The sequence below is a fragment of the Myotis daubentonii genome, chromosome 4, assembly GCF_963259705.1.
Source record: "Myotis daubentonii chromosome 4, mMyoDau2.1, whole genome shotgun sequence".
NCBI lineage: Eukaryota > Metazoa > Chordata > Mammalia > Chiroptera > Vespertilionidae > Myotis > Myotis daubentonii.
This window is the reverse complement of record NC_081843.1, coordinates 11,995,727-12,020,488: the sequence shown is the minus strand read 5'-3', so window position 1 is coordinate 12,020,488 and position 24,762 is coordinate 11,995,727. Positions and strand designations below refer to the sequence as shown.

General features: G+C 48.3%; 1 protein-coding gene across 4 annotated transcripts in view; it reads left to right on the top strand.

Moving 5' to 3' along the window:
* Window positions 1-7,133: 7,133 nt before the first annotated feature.
* IL21R (interleukin 21 receptor) overlaps window positions 7,134-24,762 on the top strand; it is a 38,856-nt gene continuing 21,227 nt past the window's right edge. For 3 of the 4 annotated variants that reach the window (XM_059692475.1, XM_059692473.1, XM_059692472.1), the window contains exon 1: window positions 7,450-7,583. Coding sequence is in view for 1 of the 4 variants with exons in the window: in XM_059692474.1 (XP_059548457.1) it covers window positions 7,442-7,583 (142 nt within the window). In the remaining 3 variants the exon portion in view is untranslated. Of the gene's footprint in view, window positions 7,584-24,762 lie in introns of all 4 variants that reach the window. The other variant, XM_059692474.1, reaches the window with a different exon arrangement.

Here is a 24,762-nt window from a genome sequence, read left to right as displayed (position 1 = left end):
CTATGAACCAGGAGGTCACAGTTTGATTCCCGGTCAGGGTACAGGCCTGGGTGTCAGGCTCGATCCCCAGTGGGGTCCAGCCGGCCCGCCCTGATCAGCCCATCTGGCTGGGCTGGCGGCGGGCGGGGGAGGGGGGCTTAAAGCGGGGGGTGGTGGTGACGGGGGTAGGGCCAGCCGCAGGCAGGGGCTGCAGGGGGTTGGCTGGCTGGCCCACCCACTGGTCGAACTCCTGGTGGAGGGGACAATTTGCATATTAGCCTTTTATTATATAGGATGATAAACAACTTGAGCAAAATGGCAGGGTACAAGATCAACATACAAAAATTGTGTTTCTATACTAGCAACAAATAATCTAAAAAGGAAATTAGCAGGAGCTTTCATGCGCAAGAGCATAAAAAAGAATAAGACACTTAGGAATAGCCATGCCAAGGGAGGTGAAAGACTTACGCAGTGGAAACTACAAAACACATTGCTGAAAGAAGTGAAAGAAGATCTAAATAAATGAAGAAACATCCCATATCCCATCTCAAAGCCACCTACAAATTCAATGAAATCCCTATCAAAATCCCAATAGCCTTTTTTTTTTTTTTTCAAAATGGAAAAGTTGATTCTAAAATTTGTGTGGATCCAGAATAGATAAAACAATCTTAAAAACAACAACAACAAAGTTGGAGGACTTCACTCCCAATTTCAAAGCTTACTACAGATATAAGGACACTCACCCCATTCCTGGGGGCTCTGCCCCACCAATCACCTCTCAGAGCCCCACCTTCTAATAGGGGGTCAGGGTTTCACATATGAAGTGCAGGGTGGGGGTGGGACACAAACATTCTGTCTGTAGCACAACCTAACTGAAAAAGAGGCAGAGGCTATGAATAGACATTTCTCCGAAGAATTACACTAATGACTACCAACACGCAAAATGATGTTCGTTCAGCATCATTCGCCATTAGGGCAAAGCAAAGGCTCCCACCAGAATGGCTCAGTAAGAGGAGAACAGCGACTGTGGACACGGATGTGGAGAAACTGGAACTTGCCTAGGCTGCTGGTAGGGGTGTCAGGCGGTGTAGCTGTTGTGGAAAACAGTTTGTTAGCTCCTCAGTAAGTGAAACATAGAATCACTATATGACTCAGCCAGCCACGTCTGGGTAGATACCCAAAAGATCCGCACGAAGACTTGCCTGGCAAGGTGCACGGCGGTGTTACAGCAAAGACAACGTGAGCACAGTCTGTGTCCGTCCGCCGAGTGTGGCACATCCACGCAATGGAACGCTATTCAGCGGTAAAAATGAATGAAGTTCAAGCCACAGCATGGACGAGCCTCAAACACATACAAACAAAAACAAACAAAAAACAACAACTGAAAAACAACAGCACGAAAGACTACATGTTGGGTGATTCAATTTGCACGAAAAGTCCAGCAGAGAGAAAGAAAAATCAGTAGAGGCAGAAAGGTGGCCAGTGGGCTGGGAGTGGGAGTGAGACTGGCTGCAAACAGGCTCAAGGGGTCTGTCTTTTAGGAGATGCTCTGCAACTCCACTCAGTGGGAGCGCACCACTCAGTTCACTTACTAAAAATCACTGAATGGTGTGCTTCAGTGGCTGGATTTTGTGCCATGTAAATTATACCCTAATACAACTCAAACTAAAAAGGAGGAAATGGGTTGAAGGTGGGGTTGTCTCAATTATACCCACCCCCACCCCCAGGCCCCTTGGCTGAAATGCAAATGTTACCACTTCCTCCCCAGTGACCATCTCTGAGCACTAAGAGGTGCTGGGAGGGTGTTGAGAGGCCCTATTACATCCTCCTTCTGAGACCCTGGGGGCCACACACATGAGACATAAACAGACTTGGAAGGGGCCCCCAATGGAGCCTTCTCTCAGCCCAGATCTATTTATGAAGGGACTACCCTGCAATGGCCGTGGTAGCTGTTAAATTTCAACTTTCAAAAGCATCAACTTTTTTTTTCTTTTAGAAAAATCTATTTTTATTGTTGACAGTATCACAGACGTCACCCATTTCCTCCTTTGCCCCCCTTCCCCCAGCCCCTGCACCCCTCCCCCCCCCCCAGGCCTTTACCACCACACCATTGTCTGCATCCAAGGGCTATGCATGTATATGCATATATGTTCTCTGGTTCATCTATTCCCGCCCTCCCCTCTCCCCTTCCCTCAGAGGTCTGTCAGTCTGTTCCGTACATCCATGCCTCTGGACCTATTCTGTTCATCGTTTTATTTTGTTCTTTAGATTCCATGTATGATATTTGTCTTCTCTGACTGGCTTATTTCACTTAGCATAATAATCTCCAGGCCGATCCATGCTGTTGCAAAGGGTAAGAGATCCTCCTTTTTCACAGCTGCGTAGTATTCCACTGTGTAAATGTACCACAGCAAAAGCATCTACTTTTCAAACACAAGGAGTTAAGTGGCCTCTGCTTCATCCTCTCCACTTGCTGAATTACGTATGACCTGAGCACTCTTTTAAAAATGTAAATTGAATTAAACCACTCCTCTGATGAAAACCTCAGATGACTCTCAAATTCTTTTGGAACCAAACCTACTGTTAGGTCGTGGAGGAACGCATGAGGCCAGAGTGGTGCGGGATTCCGAATTCACTCAGTCATCCGCACACCAGGTGGCTGAGCCTGGATGGCTCCAGCACCAGTGCTGGGAGTCAGCGGCTTTTAAAGGCCTTTTGCGGGATTTTTCTGGGCGGAGACTTCTTTATGCAGACCCGGAGGGGAGGGAATGGAGTGTGGTCACCGCAAGTGAAATGTGGTCTCAGCAAAGGGAATGTCCATAGTGAAATGACCTGAAAAGCCAGTTCCCGGGGGAAGGGTATCAACTCCATTGCTCCATCAAACCTAACACCTACCTTCCTTGCATCGTCCTGAACGGTCCCATGTGGTATGCAAGATGAGTGACTTCTGTGACCCCATCCCCTAGTATTCCTTTGCTTGCTCACTCTATTTGCCACTCTGTTCTCAGGATTCTGGAGCAAGCCACACTTTCTTCCCACCTCAGTGCCTTTGCACTTGCAGTTCCTTCTGCCTAAAATCTTTCCCCTAGGCTGGGTCTTTCTTCTCTCCCAGCGTGCCCCTAAATGTCACTACCTTGACCTCTCATCGGCTTTCTATGACACTTGGTTTAGTTTCTATGAAAATTTGTTTAGGTTGTCCATTATTTCTTTGTGTCTGTTACTTCCCACTAGAATACGGGCTCCCTGAGGGCCGTCACTTGTATATATTTCTGCGGGGTATCTGTAAGAACAGAAAAAGGCCTTTCCTTTTCTTTGCTATGGCTTCCCACAGTTTATGAGAAGCACCTGGTCATTAAACTCCAAGATTGTTGGCTCCTCCTATTCAAACAACTCCTCTGTCAAAACGGCCGGACAAGAGAAGCTACTCTCAAGGCTGCATTCTTGCATCCCCCTCCTCCCTGCTGTTTTCACAACTCAGGGATAATTTGCACCAAGGAATCTCTAGTTAGTAGAAAGCTCCCTCCCACCCCACAACCCTTCAAACAAGCCTCTTGAACGCTTCATAAATTTTGCTCTAAGCATGTTTTACAGGCTTGGGAAAAATACCGATAAGACACCTCCTTAGGACATCTGCTGGACTGTCTCCGGGAAAGCAAACAAACTGTAACTTTTCAAGACAACCCCTTGATATCTGCTCAACTTCAGTGTAATCCCCAGTCCCTTCCTTGTCACTTAGCAACAGCCACTGCTTAAAAGAGCAGGTCACCCCTTCTTCCCTACCTGCATTGACTAGCAGTACTCAGCCCTTTCCTCTCTGGAAAGTAAAATAAACTTCCTCTCTGCATCTTTTCCCTTAGTTGTGAATTCTCTCACAGCCTGCGTCACTAGCCAAACCCTAACAGTATCCCCAGGGCATACTCAAGGGCCTGCTCAGTATTGGTGGGTAGAAGGCAGGAAAGAGAGACTAGATAGTTGGGCAGGTGGGTGGGTAGAAGAATGAATGAGTGAGGCCCCTGGCTATATACCCAAAAGATAATCTATCTTTTGATAAGTTGTAGCTCAGTTGGTCAGAGTATCATCCTGATACGCCAAGGTTTCGGGTTCGATCCCCAGTCAGCGCACATACAAGAATCAACCAATGAATGCATAAATAAGTGGAACAACAAATTGATGTTTCTCTCTCTAAATAAAAAAAGAAGAATGATGAGTGGGTAGGTAGGTGAGTGGGTGGGTGGAGGGAAGGGATGAAGACAGACAGGCAGGCAGCGGGGAGAGAGGGAGACAGGTGGGTTAACATACATCCAGAAGCGAAATGAGTGATCAAGAATGTAAGATCAGCCTGGCTGGCGTGGCTCAGTGGTTAACGAGCAACCAGGAGGTCACGGTTCCATTCCCAGTCAGGGCACAAGCCTGGGTTGCGGGCTCCCAGGCAGCTGACCAATGATTCTCTCTCATCATTGATGTTTCTATCTCTCTCCCCTGCTCCCTTCCTCTCTGAAATCAATAAAAATACATTAAAAAATAAAAATAAATAAGTGAATATTGTAAACTCAGGAGCCCAGATGACAGAGTTCAATCCCACCTCTGGTACTCACCAGCTGTGTGGCCTCGGGTTGGCAGCAGAGCAGCACCAAAGTGTTACTGATGACTGAACCTCCGTTCAGCAACCTTGGTTCTTGAGCTCAGGGCCAAGACAAATTATAAGAGAAAGTTTATGTAGAAAGTCATAGAGGCAGACGAAGTGCGCGGTAGAAGAAATGGGCTCTGAAACAAGTTACAGAGGCAAAAGGGAGGGCCCCTTGGAGCCCAGGAGACAGAAAGGTAAGGGTAGCGCCTGGAGGGAAGACGAGGGGAGGGGAGAAAGGCGCAGTGCGCTTCCTGGAGAGGGGGCCGTGGGTCCTCCATCCGAAGGGCTTTTTAAAAAATATATATTTTATTGATTTTTTTACAGAGAGGAAGGGAGAGGGAGAGGGAATTAGAAACATCGATGAGAGAGAAACATCGATCAGCCGCCTCCTGCTCACCCCCTACTGGGGATGTGCCCACAACCAAGGTACATGCCCCTGACCGGAATGGAACCCGGGACCCTTCAGTCCGCAGGCCGACGCTCTATCCACTGAGCCAACCCGGTTACGGCCGAAGGGCTTTTAAGGGCAGGGATTTTCGGGGAGGTCCCAGGGGAGGATCTAAATAGGATTTCACCAGCTTCCCAGCCGTGCTCTTTCAGGGTCGTGGTCTCCACTGATTGGTCGCTGCCAGGGCAGGGGTCATTAGCCAATGCGGCTGGTCCCGAGGCAGCCGGGGTGTCACTGGTCGGGTTTTGCTGCTTCTCTGGGCCCGGAGCTGAAAGGCAACTGAGGCCTGGATGCATTTGATGCGGTTCAGAGCCTCACTGTCCTGGGGCTAATGCTTAAGGGCTATTCTCTGGCTCCATCGTTTGTCTCTCCACCCCCCACCCCCCCCCCCCAAAAAAAGGGGGTCTAACTTGCATGATAGCAACAGCCAGGGAAGGAAAGTTCAGGGGAGTGTCCAAACCACGCGGCCAGCCATGCGCTCAGGGAGGAAAGGTCACCCTGGGGGTGAGGTCCTTGTTTTCCCAGGTTTGCCCGTTGCTAGGCTCCCGGGACTTTCCACCCTGGTGACCTTCCGCACCTGCTCGTCGCCCTTCCCTGCTCCTGCCTGTCTAACTGCCTGCCACACTGGGCAAGCCGCTTCACTTCTCCGAGCCTCAGTTTCTGTATTTGTGAAATAAGGGTGATGACGACGACGATGGTAATAATAACGAGTTTCTTGACTTGCTCTGAGTGACATACTGTATCCTTCCAGTCCTCGGCGCAGAGGAAGGTTTCAGCAAAGGTTAGCTCTGTTTCACTGCTCCTCTGCGTCTTCCCGCTGCTGCAAACATCTGACGCGGGTGTCGGGAACCTCGCCCTGAAGATGGAGAGAAAGAAAACGAAGAGCTGGCTTTCTTCCAAGATTTGTCTTCCAGAGAACGCGCACATCCTTCCAACCAGCCAAGTTCCTCAAAAACAGCCAGAAAAAGAAAAAAAAAAATAGAAGAAATAAATAGCAAGATGCTCTTTGTTTCCCCCTTTGGACCGGACATGTGGGTTAGCTGCAAGTTGTTTCCCAAAAATGAGTCAGCGGGGAAGAGATGACATGCGAGTTTGAACCTGTGTCATCAAAACATCATTAAATAGCCCATCCGCCCTGAGAACCTGCCATCCTCGTGTGGGCCCATTTCCACAGCCTGGTCGGGCTTAGGAAGCCGACCCACCCAGGTTCGAACCCTGGCGGTGACACTTCCTCGTTTGTGTGACATTTCAGCCCTCTGAGCCTTGGTTTCTCCATCCGTGAAATGGGAATAGCCTTGCCTGCCTCACAGGGTCTGTGGGATACAGTGAGACCGCCCAGGAGCCTACAACATGTCAGAGAGTCATCGTGGCAACAGCGGCCGCCATTCTCGTGCCCTTCTCCAGCTGCTGCGGGCGAGCTTGCTGAACTTTGCCCCCTGGCTTTTCAAAGGTCTGCCAGAGACATCTGACCCTCTCATCGGCCCCTGGCTCGCCAGCAAGACGGAAACCCTCTTTAGAATCCTTTCCTCTCTTTTCCTCCTGAATTCCCATGTGTCATGGCTGCCCCCCCGCCCCCCCCCCCATGGCTAGGTGTGCCCATTTAACAGATGGGCAAAGGGAGGCATTCAGAGAGGTGATGTGACATGCTCGAGGGATTGTCTCCTCAAGGGCGTGGAGACAGGGTCCTGCTGCCTGCAGCGCTGCAGCCATAGGCTGGATTCAAACAGGGGCCAAGGAATCTGGGGGGAGGGGTCCCAAGCTCAGACCTCACTGAGCCCGCAGGCAGCAGACCAGACTGGAGGAGGGGCTGCGGGGGCGGGGGGGGGGGGCGCGCGCTGCCATGGCTGCACCCGGGGACCTGGGCTCCTCTCTCTGAGCTGAGATTGGGCTCTCAGGACCACCAGGGGCCTCCCCGTCCAGCATGGCACCACACACCCCTCCTGCCTGCCCTCCCTGGGAGCTGGGACCCTCCCACCTCTTTCTCACTCCCTCTGGGGAGGAGCCAGCTGCTCGGTGGGCGGGGCAGTGGGCAGCCCTCACCACATCCTCCTCTTCCTCCTCTTCCTCCCCACCCCGCATACACGCTGGGGCAGCGATGTCGGCAGCGGCTTCTGAGGGACCCACTGGGGGCCCTCTGCCGAGTGACTGATGGGCTTGGGGTTCAACTGCTTCTCCCTGAGTCTAACCGACAGCCTGCCTCCTGTCTGCCTGGCTGGCCCTTGCCTGCTGTCGGTCCATCCCTGGTGCAGCCGATCGGTCCCTGCCCCAAGATGACCCTCTTCTGTCCGTGTATGACCTCTCTGGGACGCGACTGACCACTGCGTGGCCTGCCTGCCCAGGGCCCAGCTCCCATCTGTCCAGGGGGCAGGTTGCATCCTGTCTGGTTGATGACTCGGTGTCGGCTGTGGATTCCCGTCCAAGAGCCCTGCCTGTCCTCCCACCACACGGAGCCCAGCTGCCCCCCCTGGGAGCCCACTGAGCGCCCTGAGCTCACGGAATGGACGTCTGAGGAAGAAGCGGGAATAGCAGGTAACTCCTCGACGCTGGGGCAGGGGCACCTCTCTGCCCAGGAGGGCCCAGTCCTCGCCTGAAGTGGAAGGGCCAGAGGGGTCCCGGGCCCTCAGCACAGCTGGGGCCATGAGTGAGGCCAGCAGGGTTGGCTGGAGTCTCCTGTGCAGCCCGGCTCAGGGGGCTGCAGGGCCTTGGCGTGGGTCTGCTGGCGGCCTGCGGCCCGGGGCAGGGCATGGCCAGGTGCCCCGGGGGCTCTCTGTAAACCCAGCCTCCCAAAGGCAAGGGGCTGGGGAGGGAAAGCCGGTTCTAGATCCAATGTGACTCAACAGTCCCCGAGGTTCTGGGCAGCTGAGCTGGGCAGGGGTGGGCTGGGTGTGACCCTGTGTCGTGGCTAGGGGGCCCATCTTGGGGGTGAGCGGGAGGCATCAACTGTGTGCCAACTTCTGTGTTGTATCTCTGTTTTACCTAATCCTTCATAATGAGTTGGTGTGCCCATCTCACAGATAAAGGACTGAAGCTCTGAGAGGTAGAAAGATTTTCCCAAGGTGACTCAGGCAGGTGACTTGGGGGCTGGTCCTGCCCTCCACGTGCTGTCTCCTCATCCCTCGCGTAAAAGAACTAAAAGAACGGGACCAGGTGATGAGGGGCAAACTGGTGCTGTGCGCGGCATGGAGGCGAGGACAGCGCCGGGGGCTGGGGGCTGAGGCTGAGCCTTGGAGGGTGCGTCCATTTCTGACTGTGAGATAGAGGTGGAGGCAGGGACAGGCACATTCCTGGCAGGGGAGCGGGGACAGCAAGCGCCTGGAGTGGGAACCTAGGACTCATGGAAGGAATGGCAAGTGCTGCTCAGCCAGAGCAGAGGACCCAGGGCAGGGGGCCTCATGGAGTCAGGGCTGCTGGGGGTGGGGAGGGCACTGCATGACCCAGGCAGGAGGCATCAGAGTCGGGGCCACTGGGTGGGGGGGAGGAGGAGGCATCTGCATGACCCAGGCAGGAGGCATCAGAGTCGGGGCCACTGGGTGGGGGGGAGGAGGAGGCATCTGCATGACCCAGGCAGGAGGCATCACGGAGCGGGGGCCGCTGGGGGAGAACACCTGCGTTCCCCCGGGGGAAGAGCTGGGCTTTCAGAGGCACGTGGCGGAGCCGGGAAAACCTGGCGGGTTCAGAGTCCAGCCATGCAGGACTGGGTAAGCCTGGCCAAGTCTCTGTGGCTCTTCTAGCTACAGGAGCCTTGGTGGTTTCATCTGTAAAATGGGAACAAAGGCAGCTCCATCCTCGTGGGGCTGGTTGTGAGGATTTGAAGTCATACAAATATGAAAGCTGCTGGCTGGAGGCCTTCCCAGGAGGGGAACTTATAGCCTGAGGAGCCTGGAGCTCAGGGCGGGAAGGACCACTCTCCACGGGCAGTAGAAGGTGCAGGGCGCCCCTCGGGAGCCACAGTCTTGCCTCCCTCGTCCGCCAGGTCCAGCCTTCCTGGCTTGGGCGCTCAGCATGCTGCAGGCACTCGAGGGCCTCGTATAATCCCCCCAACACAGGTGAGGCTGCGGCCTCATTCAGCCCCATCACAGATGAGACTGCGGCTCCGTGGGGAGAACCTTGCCCCATGTCGACCGTGACTGGAAGAGGCAGAGCCCTGGTGCTGCCCACCCCGCCCCTGGCAGGGTGTCTGGGTCCTCACAGCCCCTCTGCGGAGGACGCCAGGAGGGGGACGAGACCCAGGGCTGGGAGAGGGGCAAGCAAGGCGAAGGCCGAGCCCTCGGATGTGCTGCAGGCTCGCCCCTCCCCAGAGAGGAAGAGGGGGGTTGGAGCCCCTCAAGGATGTGGTTGGGGGTGGGGAGGAGGGGGATGCTGGAGGGAGGCCAGTTCAAGAGAAGGTGGAAACGCCGGCCCCCGGCCCCCGGAGGTTTTGGAGGCACCAGCTTCTCCGCAGCGTCTGGGCCTGCTGGCGCTGGAGGGAAAATGAAGAGAAGGAAGGCAGCTTTCCCACGGCCGGGAGGGGAGCAGCGCCTTCACGGTCGGCTGATGTGGGGCTTGGGAAGCAGCCAGACCTGGGTGCGAGTCCCAGCTGTGTGACCTTGAGGAAGCCACCAACCTCTCTGAACCTGTTTCCTCATCTGTTAGACGGACATAGAGCGCCCGTCTTGAGCTTGCTGTGAGGTTTGTTCCACAGGTATTTATGGAGCACCCACTGTGCGCCAGGCCCTGCCCTGCCCCGCCCCCGGGATGCAGTGGTCACAGCCAGCCAGCCAGCGGGAGGATGAGGCCACAGCGCACAGCAGTGCTCACAAGGAGTGGTAGCTGATGTTTTGCTTTCAGTATTATTGGCGATAATCCCCTTGTTATTAGCTAGGACACTGGGCACAGCTTCTGGCCTAGGCTAAGCCTCAATGAGTGATAGCTCTCACGATGACTCTGCTCCCCGCGTTCACAGGTGGGGAAACTGAGGCTCAGCGAGGGTGGGTTTTTCTAGGGTCACCCAGGAAGTCATTTACAAGCAGAGGGAAGAAAGCTGTGAAGACAGGGGAACAAGGACTTCCTAACAGCCCTCTCCTCACGTGTCTTTCTTCCCTGCCCCCCAGTGCCTCCAAGCCCAGGGGTGGGGGAGGGGGAGCTGGGAGGAGCCCCCACCCACCCCCTGGACTCACAGGTGCCACTCCCCACTCCTCGCCCTGGCACCCAGCCAGGGGGACTTTTTATGACAGCTCAAATGAGAGCTCTGAGTAAACGTGGAAATTCTGAAGCAACCTGAGAACATTCACTTCCCCGGGTGTGGGCAGGGAGCCCACTGAGGGCCGCGGATGGCCAGGACACCTGCAGCAGGAACCCAGCCTGCTGGTCCCCGGAGCCCCCAGGGAGGATCTGGTTATGCAAATTGTCCCCAAGGAGGTGAGGCCAGTGTACCCGCATGGCCCTGGTCCCTCCTCGCTGTGCAACCACGGGCGAGGCTCTGGACCTCTCTGGGCCTCTAGCTCCTCATCTGCCTGATGATGTAGACTGAGACTCGGACCTGCCAACTCTCCCCAGCACAAGCCAGTGACACGCAGGCTGCTTTGGCTGGCGCCGGGGCCAGGGCAGGCTGGTGGGGGCCTGCTGGGCAAGAAAGGGATAAAAGCAGGTTGCCAGTCCTGCCCCCCGCATCCCCCCACCCCCACCTCGTGGCCTCAGCAGTTGTGGTTGAAAGCATTTTTTCTTTCTCTGCCTTACAACCAGCCCCTCCTGGTCTGGGGAAAGTGGGGCTGGAGTGCGCTGTGGCTGCAGGAGCTGAGAGGTTGCACAGTCTGGGTGGAGATGGTAGGGCAGGTAGAGATGGCACAGGCAGGGGAAGGCTGCTGGGAGTGGGAGAGCTTCTCAGCTAGGGGAGGTTGCACAGGCTGGGAGAAGTGCCAGCAGGAAAAGGTTGTTCAGGCGAGAAAGGGCGTCATGGGCAAGGACCCAGGCTGGGCTGGGAGAGAGAGACTGAGAGCTCCACAGGCTCCGAGGTTGTACATCTGTACATCCTCGGAAAGGACAGACGCTGCCTCTCAGGTTCAGCTCCTACTGGCTAAGCCATAATGCCGATGTCCTGGCATACCTGCCCTGACACACCCACAACCCGCCCCTCGTCACTGGCATAAAAGTAAAAAGCCACTAACATTACCCACACACCTACAGTGTGCCCAGCACCTGCCTCATACCCCCTCAGCCAGGCCAGGGCACCGGGCACTGCCCCCATTCTACAGATGAGGAAAACTGAGGCCCAGAGAAAGGAGGAGACGTGCCCAAGGCCCCACTGTGAGTGGGTGGCAGAGCCTCCGTTCGGACCCAAGGCCGGGGGGCTGGCTCTTCCTCCGCCTGAGCGCTCCGTTAGGTGGGAACCAGCTGCTGCCCCCGGGCGCCGCGCTGTCCCTGTCTGAAGTGCCTTGTTACTAACCTGACGACAGCAGTCATGATGGCTCAGACCCTGGGAACGGAGGGTGCTGCCCAGGGTGGGGGCAGTTCCTGGAGACGGAGGAAGCTGATGGGGAAACCGAGACCTCTCTGGGGGCTGCCTCAGGCCTGCTCCTTGTATGACTGGACACAGTAATTCTTAGCCTCGTTCATTCACTCCCCACACTTCTCCAGCTACTTGCTGAGCACCTACTCTGTTCCAGGCCCTTCTAGGCACCGCGGTGAACAACACAGTCAATCTCCCGGCCACTGGGAGCGCATGCTCTGAGGCGGGAGGTAGGTCATGAACACAAAACCAGGAACTAAACCGATCCTACCATCACATGGTGAACAAGGAGACAAACGAAGGGATATGTGGCCCTGAGAGCTGCAGGGAGGCCCATTTCAGAGAGTGCAGATTGAAATCCCAGAATGAGGAAGCAAACAGCACAAGGAAAAGTGTTCTAGGCAGAGGGAATGGCATGTGCAGAGACCCTGAGGTGGGGAAAACGCTGAAGCATTGGCGCTTTGTCCTGATCGAGCGCATGAAGATCCCCAAGGCGCCGAATTTAAGAAAGGGAGTAAAAAAGAGTAAGATTTAACTTGGGACCACAGTCTGATCGCTTTCAACATTGAGGTTAAGCTTCAAAGCCATCATTACTCGTATAGAAAGCGGGCCCTTTCATTCAGTCGCTCTTGCAATGACTGTTTCGAGCACCTACGTGTCAGGCACTGGGGATTCGGCAGTAACCGAGACACACGTGGCCCCCACCTGGACGCTGCTTCGAATGTCGCCGAAAGCACCGCGAGCAGTGTGTCTGGTGGAGGCAGGGCCCCAGGGGAAGGAGTGGCTCACTCTCTGGGGAGGTCGGAGATTGACAGGAGGTGACATTTGAACTGGATTTTGAAGACTGAATAGGAGGCTGGCAGTCGCCACGGCCTGCAGAGCGCTCCGGTGGCTGAGGCGCACGTGCCAGCACCGCAGCCGGGTGAATGGCACGTCGGTGCGTCCGGGGTCCGGGACGGACACCGGGTGGAGGGGATGTTGGGGAGTGGATCCTGCGAGCTCTGGACTCAGGAATTTGGGGTTTTCTCTGAAGGTCAATGAGGAGCCACGGATGCCATAGTGGAAGGAGGATGGGGTCGGAGGGGTCGCCGCTGGCGGCAGGGACGTGAGGGAGGAAGCCGGTAGCGGGCAAGGTGGGCAGAGTCCTTGAGCCCTTTCTTCCGTGTTCCCTTTCGGGAAGTCCCTCGGTCTGAGACTTCCCCTTCTGGTGACCCACGGGCTCTTGTTCCTGGCGCGCTGGGGAGTCCCTCCTCACCCACTCCATTGCCTCTTGGTCCCCATGGGAAACGGGTCATTTACTTCATCTCGCTCCTCACCTTTCACTTTCCACTCCCTGTCCCCTCCTGAGTCACAGTGGGGATGAGGACTGACGTGAGGAACGCAATGGATGCCATTCCCGAACCACCAGTGAGGGACAGAGGACACAGAGAAACCCAGCGCTTGGGTTCCTTCCAGCTTGGGGAGGTGGTACATAACGCTGCTGTGGACCCCCGGCACATTCCGCGTGTATGTGTGTATGCATATACGCTAGAGGCCTGGTGCACGACATCTGTGAACTCGGGGGGCCTCTCTGCCCTGCCTGCACCCTCTCGCAGGACCCCGCAGGGAGTGGGCCTAATCTGGCAGGTGGACATCCCCAGAGGGATGTCCAAGGGGTCCTTTGTGCTGCTGCAGAGGCAGGAGAGGCTCCTGCCACCCCCGCTGCACTCTCCAGCTGTGAGCCTGGCTTCCTGCTGAGCGGTGCTCTCCCTGTGGGAGTGCTGACCACCTGGGGGCAGCTCCTGCGCTGAGCATCTGCCCCCTGGTGGTCAGTGTGCATCATAGCAACCAGTAGTTCTATAATTCGGTCAATTTGTACATTAGCCTTTTATTACATAGGATTTCTCACTGGTGCATGATCTAGAAATGGAAGTGTTGGGTGTCCTGTTCAGCTGACGCTTTCTGACATGGTTGCACCAATTTGCACTCTTACCGGAAAACTGGGTCAAGATGGAGAGTGCTGCCGAAACCGGTTTGGCTCAGTGGATAGAGCATCGGCCTGCAGACTGAAAGGTCCCAGGTTCGATTCTGGTGAAGGGCATGTGCCTTGGTTGCGGGCACATCCCCAGTAGGAGATGTACAGGAGGCAGCTGATCGATGTTTCTCTCTCATTGATGTTTCTAACTCTCTATCTCTCTCCCTTCCTCTCTGTAAAAAATCAATAAAATATATTAAAAAAAAAAAAAAAGATGGAGAGTGCTGGTTACTCCAGATCTTCTCATGCACTTGGAATAGTCTGTCTTTTTCATTTTAGCCATTCTGGTTGATGAGCAGCTGTATCATATTGGGATGTAAAGTTGCATTTCCTTGATGAATAATGATTTTAAACACCTTTCAATATGCTTATTGGCCACTTAGATATCTTCTTTTGTAAAGTGCCTGTTTAAGCTTTCTGTCTATCTTTTAAAAATGGAGTTCTGTGTTATTTATTATTGTTTTGTAGGAGTTCTTTCTATATTCTGGGTACAGATATAGAAGGCAACCAATCAATGTTTCTCTTTCACACAGATGTTTTTCTCTCTCCCCACCTCTCTCTAAGCATATCCTTGGGTGAGCATTAAAAAATAAAAAATTGTCTATATCTATCTATATGTGTATATATATATATATGTTAAAGTGTATACACACTTTAACAGCTGACAACTTCATTTTGAAAATGAAATGCATTTTCATAAACACTGCCTTTATAATTATTCAAAGTGTGTGTATATATTCTTGGGACACGCTATACATGTATGTATATGTGTGTCAGTATAGATATAGATGGAATATCCTCCCATTTTGTTTTTTTCCCATTCTCTTGATGGAATCTTTAGATGGACAAAAACTCCTAATTTTAATGAAGTTCAATTTGTCAGTCTTTTTCTTTATGGCTAGAGCTTGGTATGTGCTGTTAAAGAGGTGCTGCCTGCCCTAAGGTCATGAAAATAATATCCCAAGTTTTCTTCTACCTCTACATGCTTCATTGTTTTAGCTTTCACACAGGTCTACAATCCGTCTGTAACTTATTTTTATGGGTGATGTGAAGCAGAGGGTCAAGGTTTATTTTCTTCTAGATGGATACCCAGTTAATCTGCCCTCATTTTTAAGATCATGCTCTCCATGGCTTTGCAGTGGTACCTTTGTTGAAGGTTGAGTGGCTATATCTGTGAATCTATTTCTGGACTCTATTATTTTTTCATCGGCTCATTTGTTTTTCCTTTCAACAATGCCATATTTTTCTTCAAGATTGTCTAAATTATTCTTGGATCTTTGCATTTCTATGTAAATTGTAGAACTAGATGGTCAATTTCCACCAAAGAAAATCTTGCTGGGGATTTTTTTGAACCTTGGGTTTACATGGAAACTATAGTTCAATTTGGGGAGAATTGACATTTTTAGAATACAGTTATCCCTCAATAACCACAGGGAATCTGTCCCAGTATCTCCTGTGGATACTGAAATCCAGGGATGCTCCAGTCCCTTATATAAAACTAGAGGCCCGGTGCATGAAATTTGTGCACTGGGGGCGGGGGCTCAGCCTGGCCTGTGCTCTCTTGCAGTCCAGGAGCCCTCGGGGGATGTCTGACTGATGGCTTAGACCAGGGGTGGGCAAACTTTTTGACTCGAGGGCCACAATGGGTTCTTAAACTGGACCGGAGGGCCGGAACAAAAGCATGGATGGAGTGTTTGTGTGAACTAATATAAATTCAAAGTAAACATCATTACATAAAAGGGTACGGTCTTTTTTTTTTAGTTTTATTCATTTCAAACGGGCCGGATCCGCGGGCTGTAGTTTGCCCACGGCTGGCTTAGACTGAGCCGTCAGTTGGAGCGCCCTTAGTGCTGCCAGTGAAGTGGGAGAGGCTCCCAACACCGCTGCTGTGCTCACCAGCTGTGAGCCTGGTTTCTGGCTCAGCGGTGCTCCCCCTGTGGGAGTGCACTGACCACCAGGGGGTAACTCCTGCATTGAGTTTCTGCCCCCTGGTGGTCAGTGTACATCATAGCAACTGGTTGTTCCAAAATTTGATTGGTTTGCATATTAGCCTTTTATTATATAGGATTATATAGGATGGTACAGTGTTTGCATATAACCTATATTTGCATAGAAGCGACAGCAAGGTATGCTCACACACCACTTCATTCACATGGATTCAGCATCGTGCTGAAATTCATGTTTTGCTTTTTGAAACTTGGTGGGATTTTAAAAAATAATTTTGATTCTCAGTTGGTTGAATCCACAGATGTGAAACACAGATACAGAAGGCTGACTGTATTAAAATTTCCAATCCATGAGCAAAGTATGTCCCTCCATTTACTTATATTTTTAAAAAATTATCTTACAAATATCTTGTAGATTTCTGTGTGGAGGTCTTGTACATCCTTCATTAGATTTATTCTTGGAAATTTGATTTTTATGGTAATGTAAGTTATATAATTTCAAAAATTTCATGTTTGTTCTTAGTGTGTAGAAATACAGTAGTTGTTTTTTTTTTTACACTTTATTAACTTTGTTAATATACTTTTGCAAGCTGGAGGTCCAGATGTAGGAAGAAATAGCTGAAAAACCCCAGCCTGCTTCATCTATCTACCAGCTGGGGACTTCCTACCTTTGCTTTGGTAATGGTTGTAGACATCGCCATTGCTACTCCCATGAGAAAGGGTACTGTGCTGCAAAGCAGAATTCCTAGCCTCGAACTTCATAAACCAGTAAATATTTTCTTACCGTCGTAACAATATCTAGTTGTACAACACAGACAGTGCAGTTTAACTACATGCACTTCGTTATACAGCAGATCTCTAAAACTTCATCATGCACTCTATCCCCATGGAGCAGCTCCCTATTATATCCCCTCCCTCCGGCCCCTAGCGACCCCCATTCTGCTTTCTATTTCTATGAGTTTGATTACTTTAGATATGTCATATAACTGGAACCATGCTGTACTTGTCTTTCACGATGGGCTTATTTTGCTTAGCATAATGTCCTCAAAATTGATTCATGTTATAGCATCTGGCAGAATTTTCTTTTTTTTTTTTTAAGGCTAAATAATATTCAGTGCATGCATACCACATTTTCTTATCAGTTCATTGGCTGATGAATTTAGGTTGCTTCCATAACCTTGACTGTTATGAATCATGCTGCAATGAACATGGGCGTGCAAGTTGCTCTTTGAGATCTTGTTTTCAATTCTTTTGGCTATGTACCCAAAAATGAGACTGCTGGATTACATGGTAGTTCTATTTTCAGTATCTTAAAGGAAACGCCATACTGTTTTCTGTAGCATTTGCATTGTTTTACAATTCCACCAGCAGGGTGCAAGGGATCCAGATTTCCCACATCCTCCCCAACACAGCAGTCATCTTAGCAGGTGCGAAGTAGGTGGTTTTGATCTTCGTCTCCCTGATGACTAGTGGTGCTGAACATCTTGTCAGACACCTGTTGGCCATTTGCTTATCTTCGCTGGAGAAATATCTATTTAAGTCCTTTGCCCATTTTTTTTGTTTTTGTGTTTCTGAGATATAGGAGTTCTTTATAAATTCTGAATATATTCAATATAGGGTGTGCAAATATTTTTATCATTCTGTAGGTTGCACTGTCCCCTGTTGATTGCTTTCTCTGCTGCCCCAAAGTTTCCATGCTTGAGGCCATCCTATCCTATCTAATAAAAGAGAAAAATGGTAATTGGCATACGACGATACCCTTTTCATTGGCTAATCAGGGCTATATGCAAATTAACTGCCAACTAAGATTGGCAGTTAACTGCCAACAAGATGGCGGTTAATTTGCATATGTAGGCACAATGCAGGGAGGTGAAAGGGAAAGCAGGAAGAAGCCCCCTGCCACTGACAGTGATGGGAAACCCAGGGGGGAGCTAAGAGCTGGGGGGCAGGGCAAAGGCGGCCCTGGGGCCGCCTTTGCCCTGCCCCCCAGCCATGATCGGAGAATCAGGTGCCTTTTCCGCCCTGGCCAGTGATAGCAGGAAGTAGGGGTGGAGCCAGCGATGGGAGCTGGGCACGGTGGAAGCTGGCAGTCCCGGGAGCTAGGGGTCCCTTGCCTGGGCCTAAAGCGAAGCCCACGATCGCGGGGCCGCTGCAGCTGTGGGGGTCCCCGCTGCCCGGGCTGGATGCCTCAGCCAGAGGCGTTAGGCCTGGGCAGGGGCTGAGCCTGCAACCGCGGGGAGCTGGTGGTCCCCTGCCCAGGCCTGACACCTCTGCCAGGGGCCTCAGGCCTGGTCAAGGGGCCGATCCGGTGATTGGTGATCGGAGTGTGATGAGGGTCAACTCCTCTGGCCGAGGCATCAGGCCTGGGCGGGGGGCGGAGCCGGAGATTGGGGGGATATGATGGTCCCCTTGCCCAGGCCTGAAGCCTGGGTCAGAGGCGTCAGGCTTGGGCGGGGGGTGGAGCAAGCGATCAGAGGGAGATGGGGGTCCCCTGCCCAGGCATGATTCCTGGGCCAGAGGCCTCAGGCCTGGGCGGGGGCCAGAGCCAGTGATCGGGGGGAGATGGGGATCCCCTGTCCAAGCCTGACACCCTGGCGGAGGCGTCAGGCCTGGGCAAGGGGCCGATCAGGTGATCAGAGGGTGATGGGGGTCTACGCCTCTGGCCGAGACATCAGGCCTGGGCTGGGGGCAGAACCAGTGATGGGGGAAATGAGGGTCCCCTGCCCAGGCCTGACGCCTCTGTCAGAGGTGTCAGGCCTGGGCAAGGGGCCAATCCTGCGATTGGAGGGTGATGGGGGTCAACGCCTGAGGGCTCCCAGTATGTGAGAGGGGGCAGGCTGGGCTGAGGGACACTCCCCCCCGCCCACACACACCCAGTGCACGAATTTCATGCACCGGGCCCCTAGTTTGTCTATATTTGCTTTGCTGCTTGTGCTTTAGGTGTCATATCCGATAAATAATTGCCAAGCCCAATGTCATGAAGTTTCTCCCTATATTTTTTTCCTAGGAGTTTTATAGTTTCTGGGCTTACATTTAGGCCTTTAATCCATTTTGAATTAATTTTGTATGTGATGTAAGATAAGAGTCCATCTTCATTCTTGTGCATGTGGATTTCCCGATTTCCAAGCACCATTTGTTAAAGAGAGCCCCCCCCCCACTGCCCCGCCTCCTTGTCAAAGATCATTTGACCATGTCCACACGGGTTATTTCTGGCTCTCTATTCTGTTCCATTGGTCTCAATACCTACTTGTCTCCCTTTGTGCCAATACCTAGGTTGATTACTGTAGCCTGGTAATATATTTTGAAGCCAGGAGGTCTGAGGCCTTCATCTTCATTCTTCTTTCTCAAGATTTGGTTTTTTGGGGCCCTTTGAGATTCCATATAAATTTTAAGATTTTTCTCTGTTTGCAAATAATGTCATTGGGATTTTGACAGAGATTGCATTGAATCTGTAGATTGCTTTGGGCACTTAAAATATATTAAGCCTTCCAATCCATGAGCATGGAATGTTTTTCTATTTATTTGTGTCTTCTTTAATTTCTTTCAGCTGTTTCTTTTGTAGTTTTAAGTGTAGTCTTTCACTTCCTTGATTAAGTTTACTCCTAAGTCTTTTATTCTTTTTGATACTATCGTAAATGGCATTGCTTTTTAAGTTCTTTCTGCATTGTTCTTTGTTTGTGTATAGAAATGCAGCTGATTTTTGAGTGTGGTTTTGTATTCTGCCACTTTACTGAATTGGTTAATTAGTCTAACAGGTTTATTATGTGGAATCTTCGGGGTTATTTATATTTAAGATCATGCCATCTGTGTTAAAATATATTTTATTATTTTTTTACAGAGAGGAAGGGAGAGGGATAGAGAGTTTGAAACATCAATGAGAAACATCGATCAGCTGCCTCCTGCACACCCCGTCCTGGGGATGTGCCCACAACCAAGGTACATGCCCTTGACCAGAATCGAACCTGGGACCCTTCAGTCCGCAGGCCGATGGTCCATCCGCTGAGCCAAACCGGTCAGGGCTCCATCTGTGAACAGAGATAATTTTACTTCTTCCTTTCCAACTTGACTGCCATTTATTTATTTATCTTTTTATTTATTTATTTATTTGACTAATTGCTTTGGCTAAGACACCCAGTATTATGGTAGTGGTGGCAAGGGTGAGCGTTCTTGCCTTGTTTCTGTGTTTTTGTTTTGTTGTTAATCCTCACCTGAGAATATGTTTTTTCCATTGATTTTTGGAGAGAGTGGAAGGGAGGGAGGAAAGGAGAGAGAGAGAGAGAGAGAGAGAGAGAGAGAGAGAGAGAGAGAGAGAGAGAGAGAGAGAGAGACATTGATGTGAGACACATCCATTGGTTGTCTTCTGCACATGTCTCAGCTGAGGCCAGGGATCAAGCCTGTAACCCAGGTACATGCTCTTGATCAGGAATCGAACCTGTAACCCTTCGATGAGTGGGCCAACATTCTAACCACTGGGCAACACCAGCCAGGCCTTGCCTTGTTTTTTTAATATTAGAGGAAAAGCTTTCAGCTTTTTACCATTGAGGCGAACAGTGTATTCATTTATGGCATTTATTATGTTCAGGTAATTTTATTCTATTATTAGTTTGTTGAATGTCTTCATCATGAAAAGATGTTGAATTTTGTTGCATGCTTTTTCGGCATTATTTGAAATAATCATGTCATTTTTGTCCTTTTTCTGTGGGTGTAGCGTATTTTTGTATTTTGAGCCATCCTTGCATCCCAAGGTTAAGTCCCATTTATTCATAGTGTATATCCCTTTTTAATGTGGTGTTAAATGTGGTTTGCTAGTATTTTGTTGAGGATTTTTTGTGTCAACATTCCTTATGCATGTTGGTCTCAAAATACCTTATTGTACTGTAGTTACCCTTATTTTTGTGATGATGTGAGATGATAAAATGCCAAACCTATTCCTAAATCAGGGTAACCATCCCTTACTTGCAGTAAATGACTTGGTCCACTCACTTCAGGGGTCCTTTCTGATCCAGCATGTTGCCATCAATTAGAGCACATTTTCTGTTCATGTCTTCCACCTTTCTCGTTTTATTCATTCATTTATTTATTTGTTTTTGTTAATCCTCACCCGAGGATATTTTTCCATTGATTTCTTAGAGAGTGTGGAAGAGAGAGGGAAAGACAGAGAGAAACATCGATGTGAGAGAAACACATCGATTGGTTGCCTCCTGCACGTGCCCTGACCAGGGCCCGGGCCAGGGAGGAGCCTGCAACCAAGGTATGTGCCCTTGCCTGGAATCGAACCCGGATCCTTTGGTCCCCAGGCCAATGCTCTATCCACTGAGCAAAACTAGTGAGGGCGCCTTTTCCATTTTAACTAAGCACTTATCATGCACTGTGGCTCTTTTGTAGTTTGAAGTGTGACAGCAAAACTAGCATAAATTTCTTTTTCCCTCTTCACAATATCATGGATAGAAGATTTATTCTTACTGCATATCTTAGCAACCTCAGCATATGATTTTGATTCTTATTATGTATAGAACTTTCACCTTTTCACTTAAAGGAAGCACTTTATGGCTTCTTTTCGGCATATCTGAATCGCCAGCATCACTACTCTTGTGCTTTGGGGCCATCAGTAAGTAAAATAAGGGTTATTTGAACACAAGCGGTGCAATACCACGACAGTGGATCTGACGACTTCTGAGAAGGCTAAGTGATCAGTGGGCAGGGAGCATATAAAATGTGGCTACACTGGGCAGAGGAATACTTCATGTCCCAGGTGGGACAGTGTGAGATTTTATCACACCAATTTAAAATTATGCATTATTTATTTCTGGAATTACTTAATATTTTCAGTCCGCAGTTGACCATGCATAAATAAAACCGCATAAAATGGAACCGTGGATTAAAGGAAACCACTATACTGATTTTCAGATGTTGAACTAACCTTGCATTCCTGACATATATCTCATGTGATCCTGATGTATTACCTACTTTCACATATATCATTAGGTTTGATTTGTTAATATTTTCCATAGAATTTCTGTATGTATATTTATCAGAGCGTTTGACCTATAATTTAAATTTCTTTTAATGTCAAGTTTTGGTATAAGGTTATGTGTTTAATTCAAGTGTTTAGTTTACTTATATTTGATAAAGGTGCTGATGTGTTTGAGGTGAAGCCTATCATCTTGCTATTTATTTCCTTTTGCCTCATCTATTCTTTCTTCCTTTTTCCCCTTCTTTGTCCCATTGTTTAGAGCAGCGGTTCTCAACCTGTGGGTCGCGACCCCTTTGGGGGTCGAACGACCCTTTCACAGGGGTCGCCTAGGACCATTGGAAAACACATATATAATCACATATTGTTTTTGTGATTGATCACTATGCTTTAATTATGTTCCATTTGTAACAATGAAATTGGGGGTAACCACAACATGAGGAACTGTATGAAAGGGTCGTGGCATGAGGAAGGTCGAGAACCACTGGTTTAGAAGGATAAAGTTTTAAACAAATTGTTATTCTATGTTTTCAGCCTATTGTTAGTTATACTTCCTTTTTTAATTCTGTTAGTGCGTATATTAGAGATTCCAACATGCATGTTTGACATTTTTAGAGACTATCTTAAATTAGTACCTTTAACACTTCCCAGACAATGCAGTGACCTTTCACTTCATTGACCTTTGGGGTATCATTATCATGTATTTTAATTCTACATATGATTTAAACTTCACAATATTATCATTATTGCTATTTTAAGCAATTCATATTTATTTATATTTATAATACTGTCTCTTGCTCTTTATTTCTTCCTATGGTAGCTTTCTTCCCATCTGGGATTCTTTTTCTTTCGCCTGAATAACTCATTTTAGTATATATTTTGATGCGGGTATACCAGTGGCAAATTCTATCAGCTTTTCCTGGTCAGAAGATATATTTATTTTGCTTTCAATTAAAAAAAATTAAGATCTAATTTACATATAAAAATCACTCTTTTAAGTGTACAATTAAGTGATTTTTAGTATATTCACAGAGTTGTGCAACCATTTCCACTACCTAACTGCTGCACATTTTCATCTCTCAAAAAACACACAAACCTACATCCCTTCGCGGTCACTCCCATTCCTCTCCCTTCAAAGCTCTAGCCCCTGGCAACCACGGCCTACTTCCTGTCTCTATGGATTTGCTTAATCTGGACATTTCATGTAAACGGAATCACACAATATGTGGCTCTTGCTTCTGGTTTATTTATCTTCGCATATATTTTCAAGGCTCATGCATGTTGTAACATATATCATTACTTCATTCATTTTTATGGCTGAACAATATTCCATTGTATAGATACCTTACATATTGTATGTCCATTCACCAATTGGTGGAAATCTGAGTTGCTTCTAGTTTTGGGCTATTATGAATAATGCTGCTGTGAACATTTGTGTACAAGGTGTTTTCTGTGGACATATGTTTTCAACTCTTTTTGCTACATGCTAGAGGTCAAATTGCTTGGTCATGTGATGACACTATACTGTATTAACATTTTGAGTAACTGCAAATTTGTTTTCCGCAGAAGATACACCATTTTACACTCCTATTATCAATGTACAATGTTGCCAATTTCTCCACATCTTTGCCCATACTTTTATTTTCCTTTTTTTTTTTTTTAAATAGCCATCTAGTTGGTATGAAGTATCACATTGAGGTCTTTATTTGTATTTCCTTAATGACTAACAATAATGATTATCTTTTCATGTGTTTATTGACCACTAATATAACTTCCTTAGAGAAATGTCTACTCAAATCTTTTACACATTTTAAGATTGGGTGGTCTTTTAAGTTTTGATAAATTCTGAATACAAAACCCCTAACAATGATATGATTTGCAAATATTTTTCTCATTCTGTAGATTGTCATGTAATTTTCTTGATAGTGTCTTTTGAAGCACAAAAGTTTTAAATTTTAAACAGTCCAATCTAGCCCTAGCTGGTTTGGCTCAGTGGATAGAGTGTTGGCCTGCGGACTGAAGGGTCCCAGGTTTGATTCTGATCAAGGGCATGTACCTTGGTTGCAGGCACATCCCCAGTAAGGGGTGTGCAGGAGGCAGCTGATCGATGTTTCTCTCTCATCGATGTTTATAAGTCTCTATTCCTCTCCCTTCCTCTCTGTAAAAAATCAATAAAACCTATTTAAAAAAATAAAGAAAGAAATAGTCCAATCTATCTTTTTTTTTTTTTTTTTTTTTTTTTTTTTTTTTTAGGTTGCTGTGCTTTTGGTGTCATATCTAAGGAACTATTGTATTTGGTTGTTTATTTGTTTTATTTCATTTTGTTTTTTTGGTGTTTTTTTGGTGTGAATTCCTTAGGATTTTATATACAAAATTATATAATCTTAAAATAGCAACACTTTATTTCTTTTCCAATATGGATGCCTTTTACTTCTTTTATTTGACTTATCATCTTGGCTAGAAACTCCAGTACAATGTTTAATAAAAGTCATGAGAGTGAATATTCTTGTCTTGTTTATCTTAGAGGAAAAACTTTTAATTTTTCATCATTAAGTATGATGTTAACTGTGGAGTTTTAACTGATTTCTTTATCACCTTGATCTTAACTTTTTTAAAAGGATATTTTTGCTGGATATAAAATTTAAGTTGGCTTTTAAGTATGTATTTATCTTTAATTTTTTTAAAAAAGTTTTCTATGATGTATCTAGATGTGTTTTTCTTTGTATTTTTCCTTTTGGGATTTTGTAGAACTTCTTGAATCTGTGGCTTAATGTCTTTTTCTAGTTTTGAAAAATACTTAACTCATTTTCTATGATTGCTTCTGAGTAGTTCTTTCTCAATTCCAAATACATGTATTTTAGACCTTTTCACAATGTTTAATATGCCCATTTTGCTCTTTTCTGTATTTAAAAATATTTTTTCTCTGCATATTTCAATCTTGGCATTTTTTATTGACCGATCTTCTAGTTCACCAATCCTCTCTTCCAATGTTTCTCATCTGTGGCTAAATCCATCAACTCAGTTTTTATCAATTTCAATTTTTGTATTTCTCATTTCTAGGGTTTCAGATTTTAAATAAATTTCATATTTCTGTTGGAATTCTTGAACATATTAATCATAGCTATTTTAAATCGTGTCTGATAATGCCATTTTCTGAGTCACCTATGTGTTTTTCCATTGTCTCTTTTCCTCTTGGTTTTTGGTCATTTGATATTGTTTCTTGGTTTTCCTGTCAACTTAAGGGAATGCTGAACATTTTGCATGAAAAATATAAAGGTTTTGGATAAATCTAA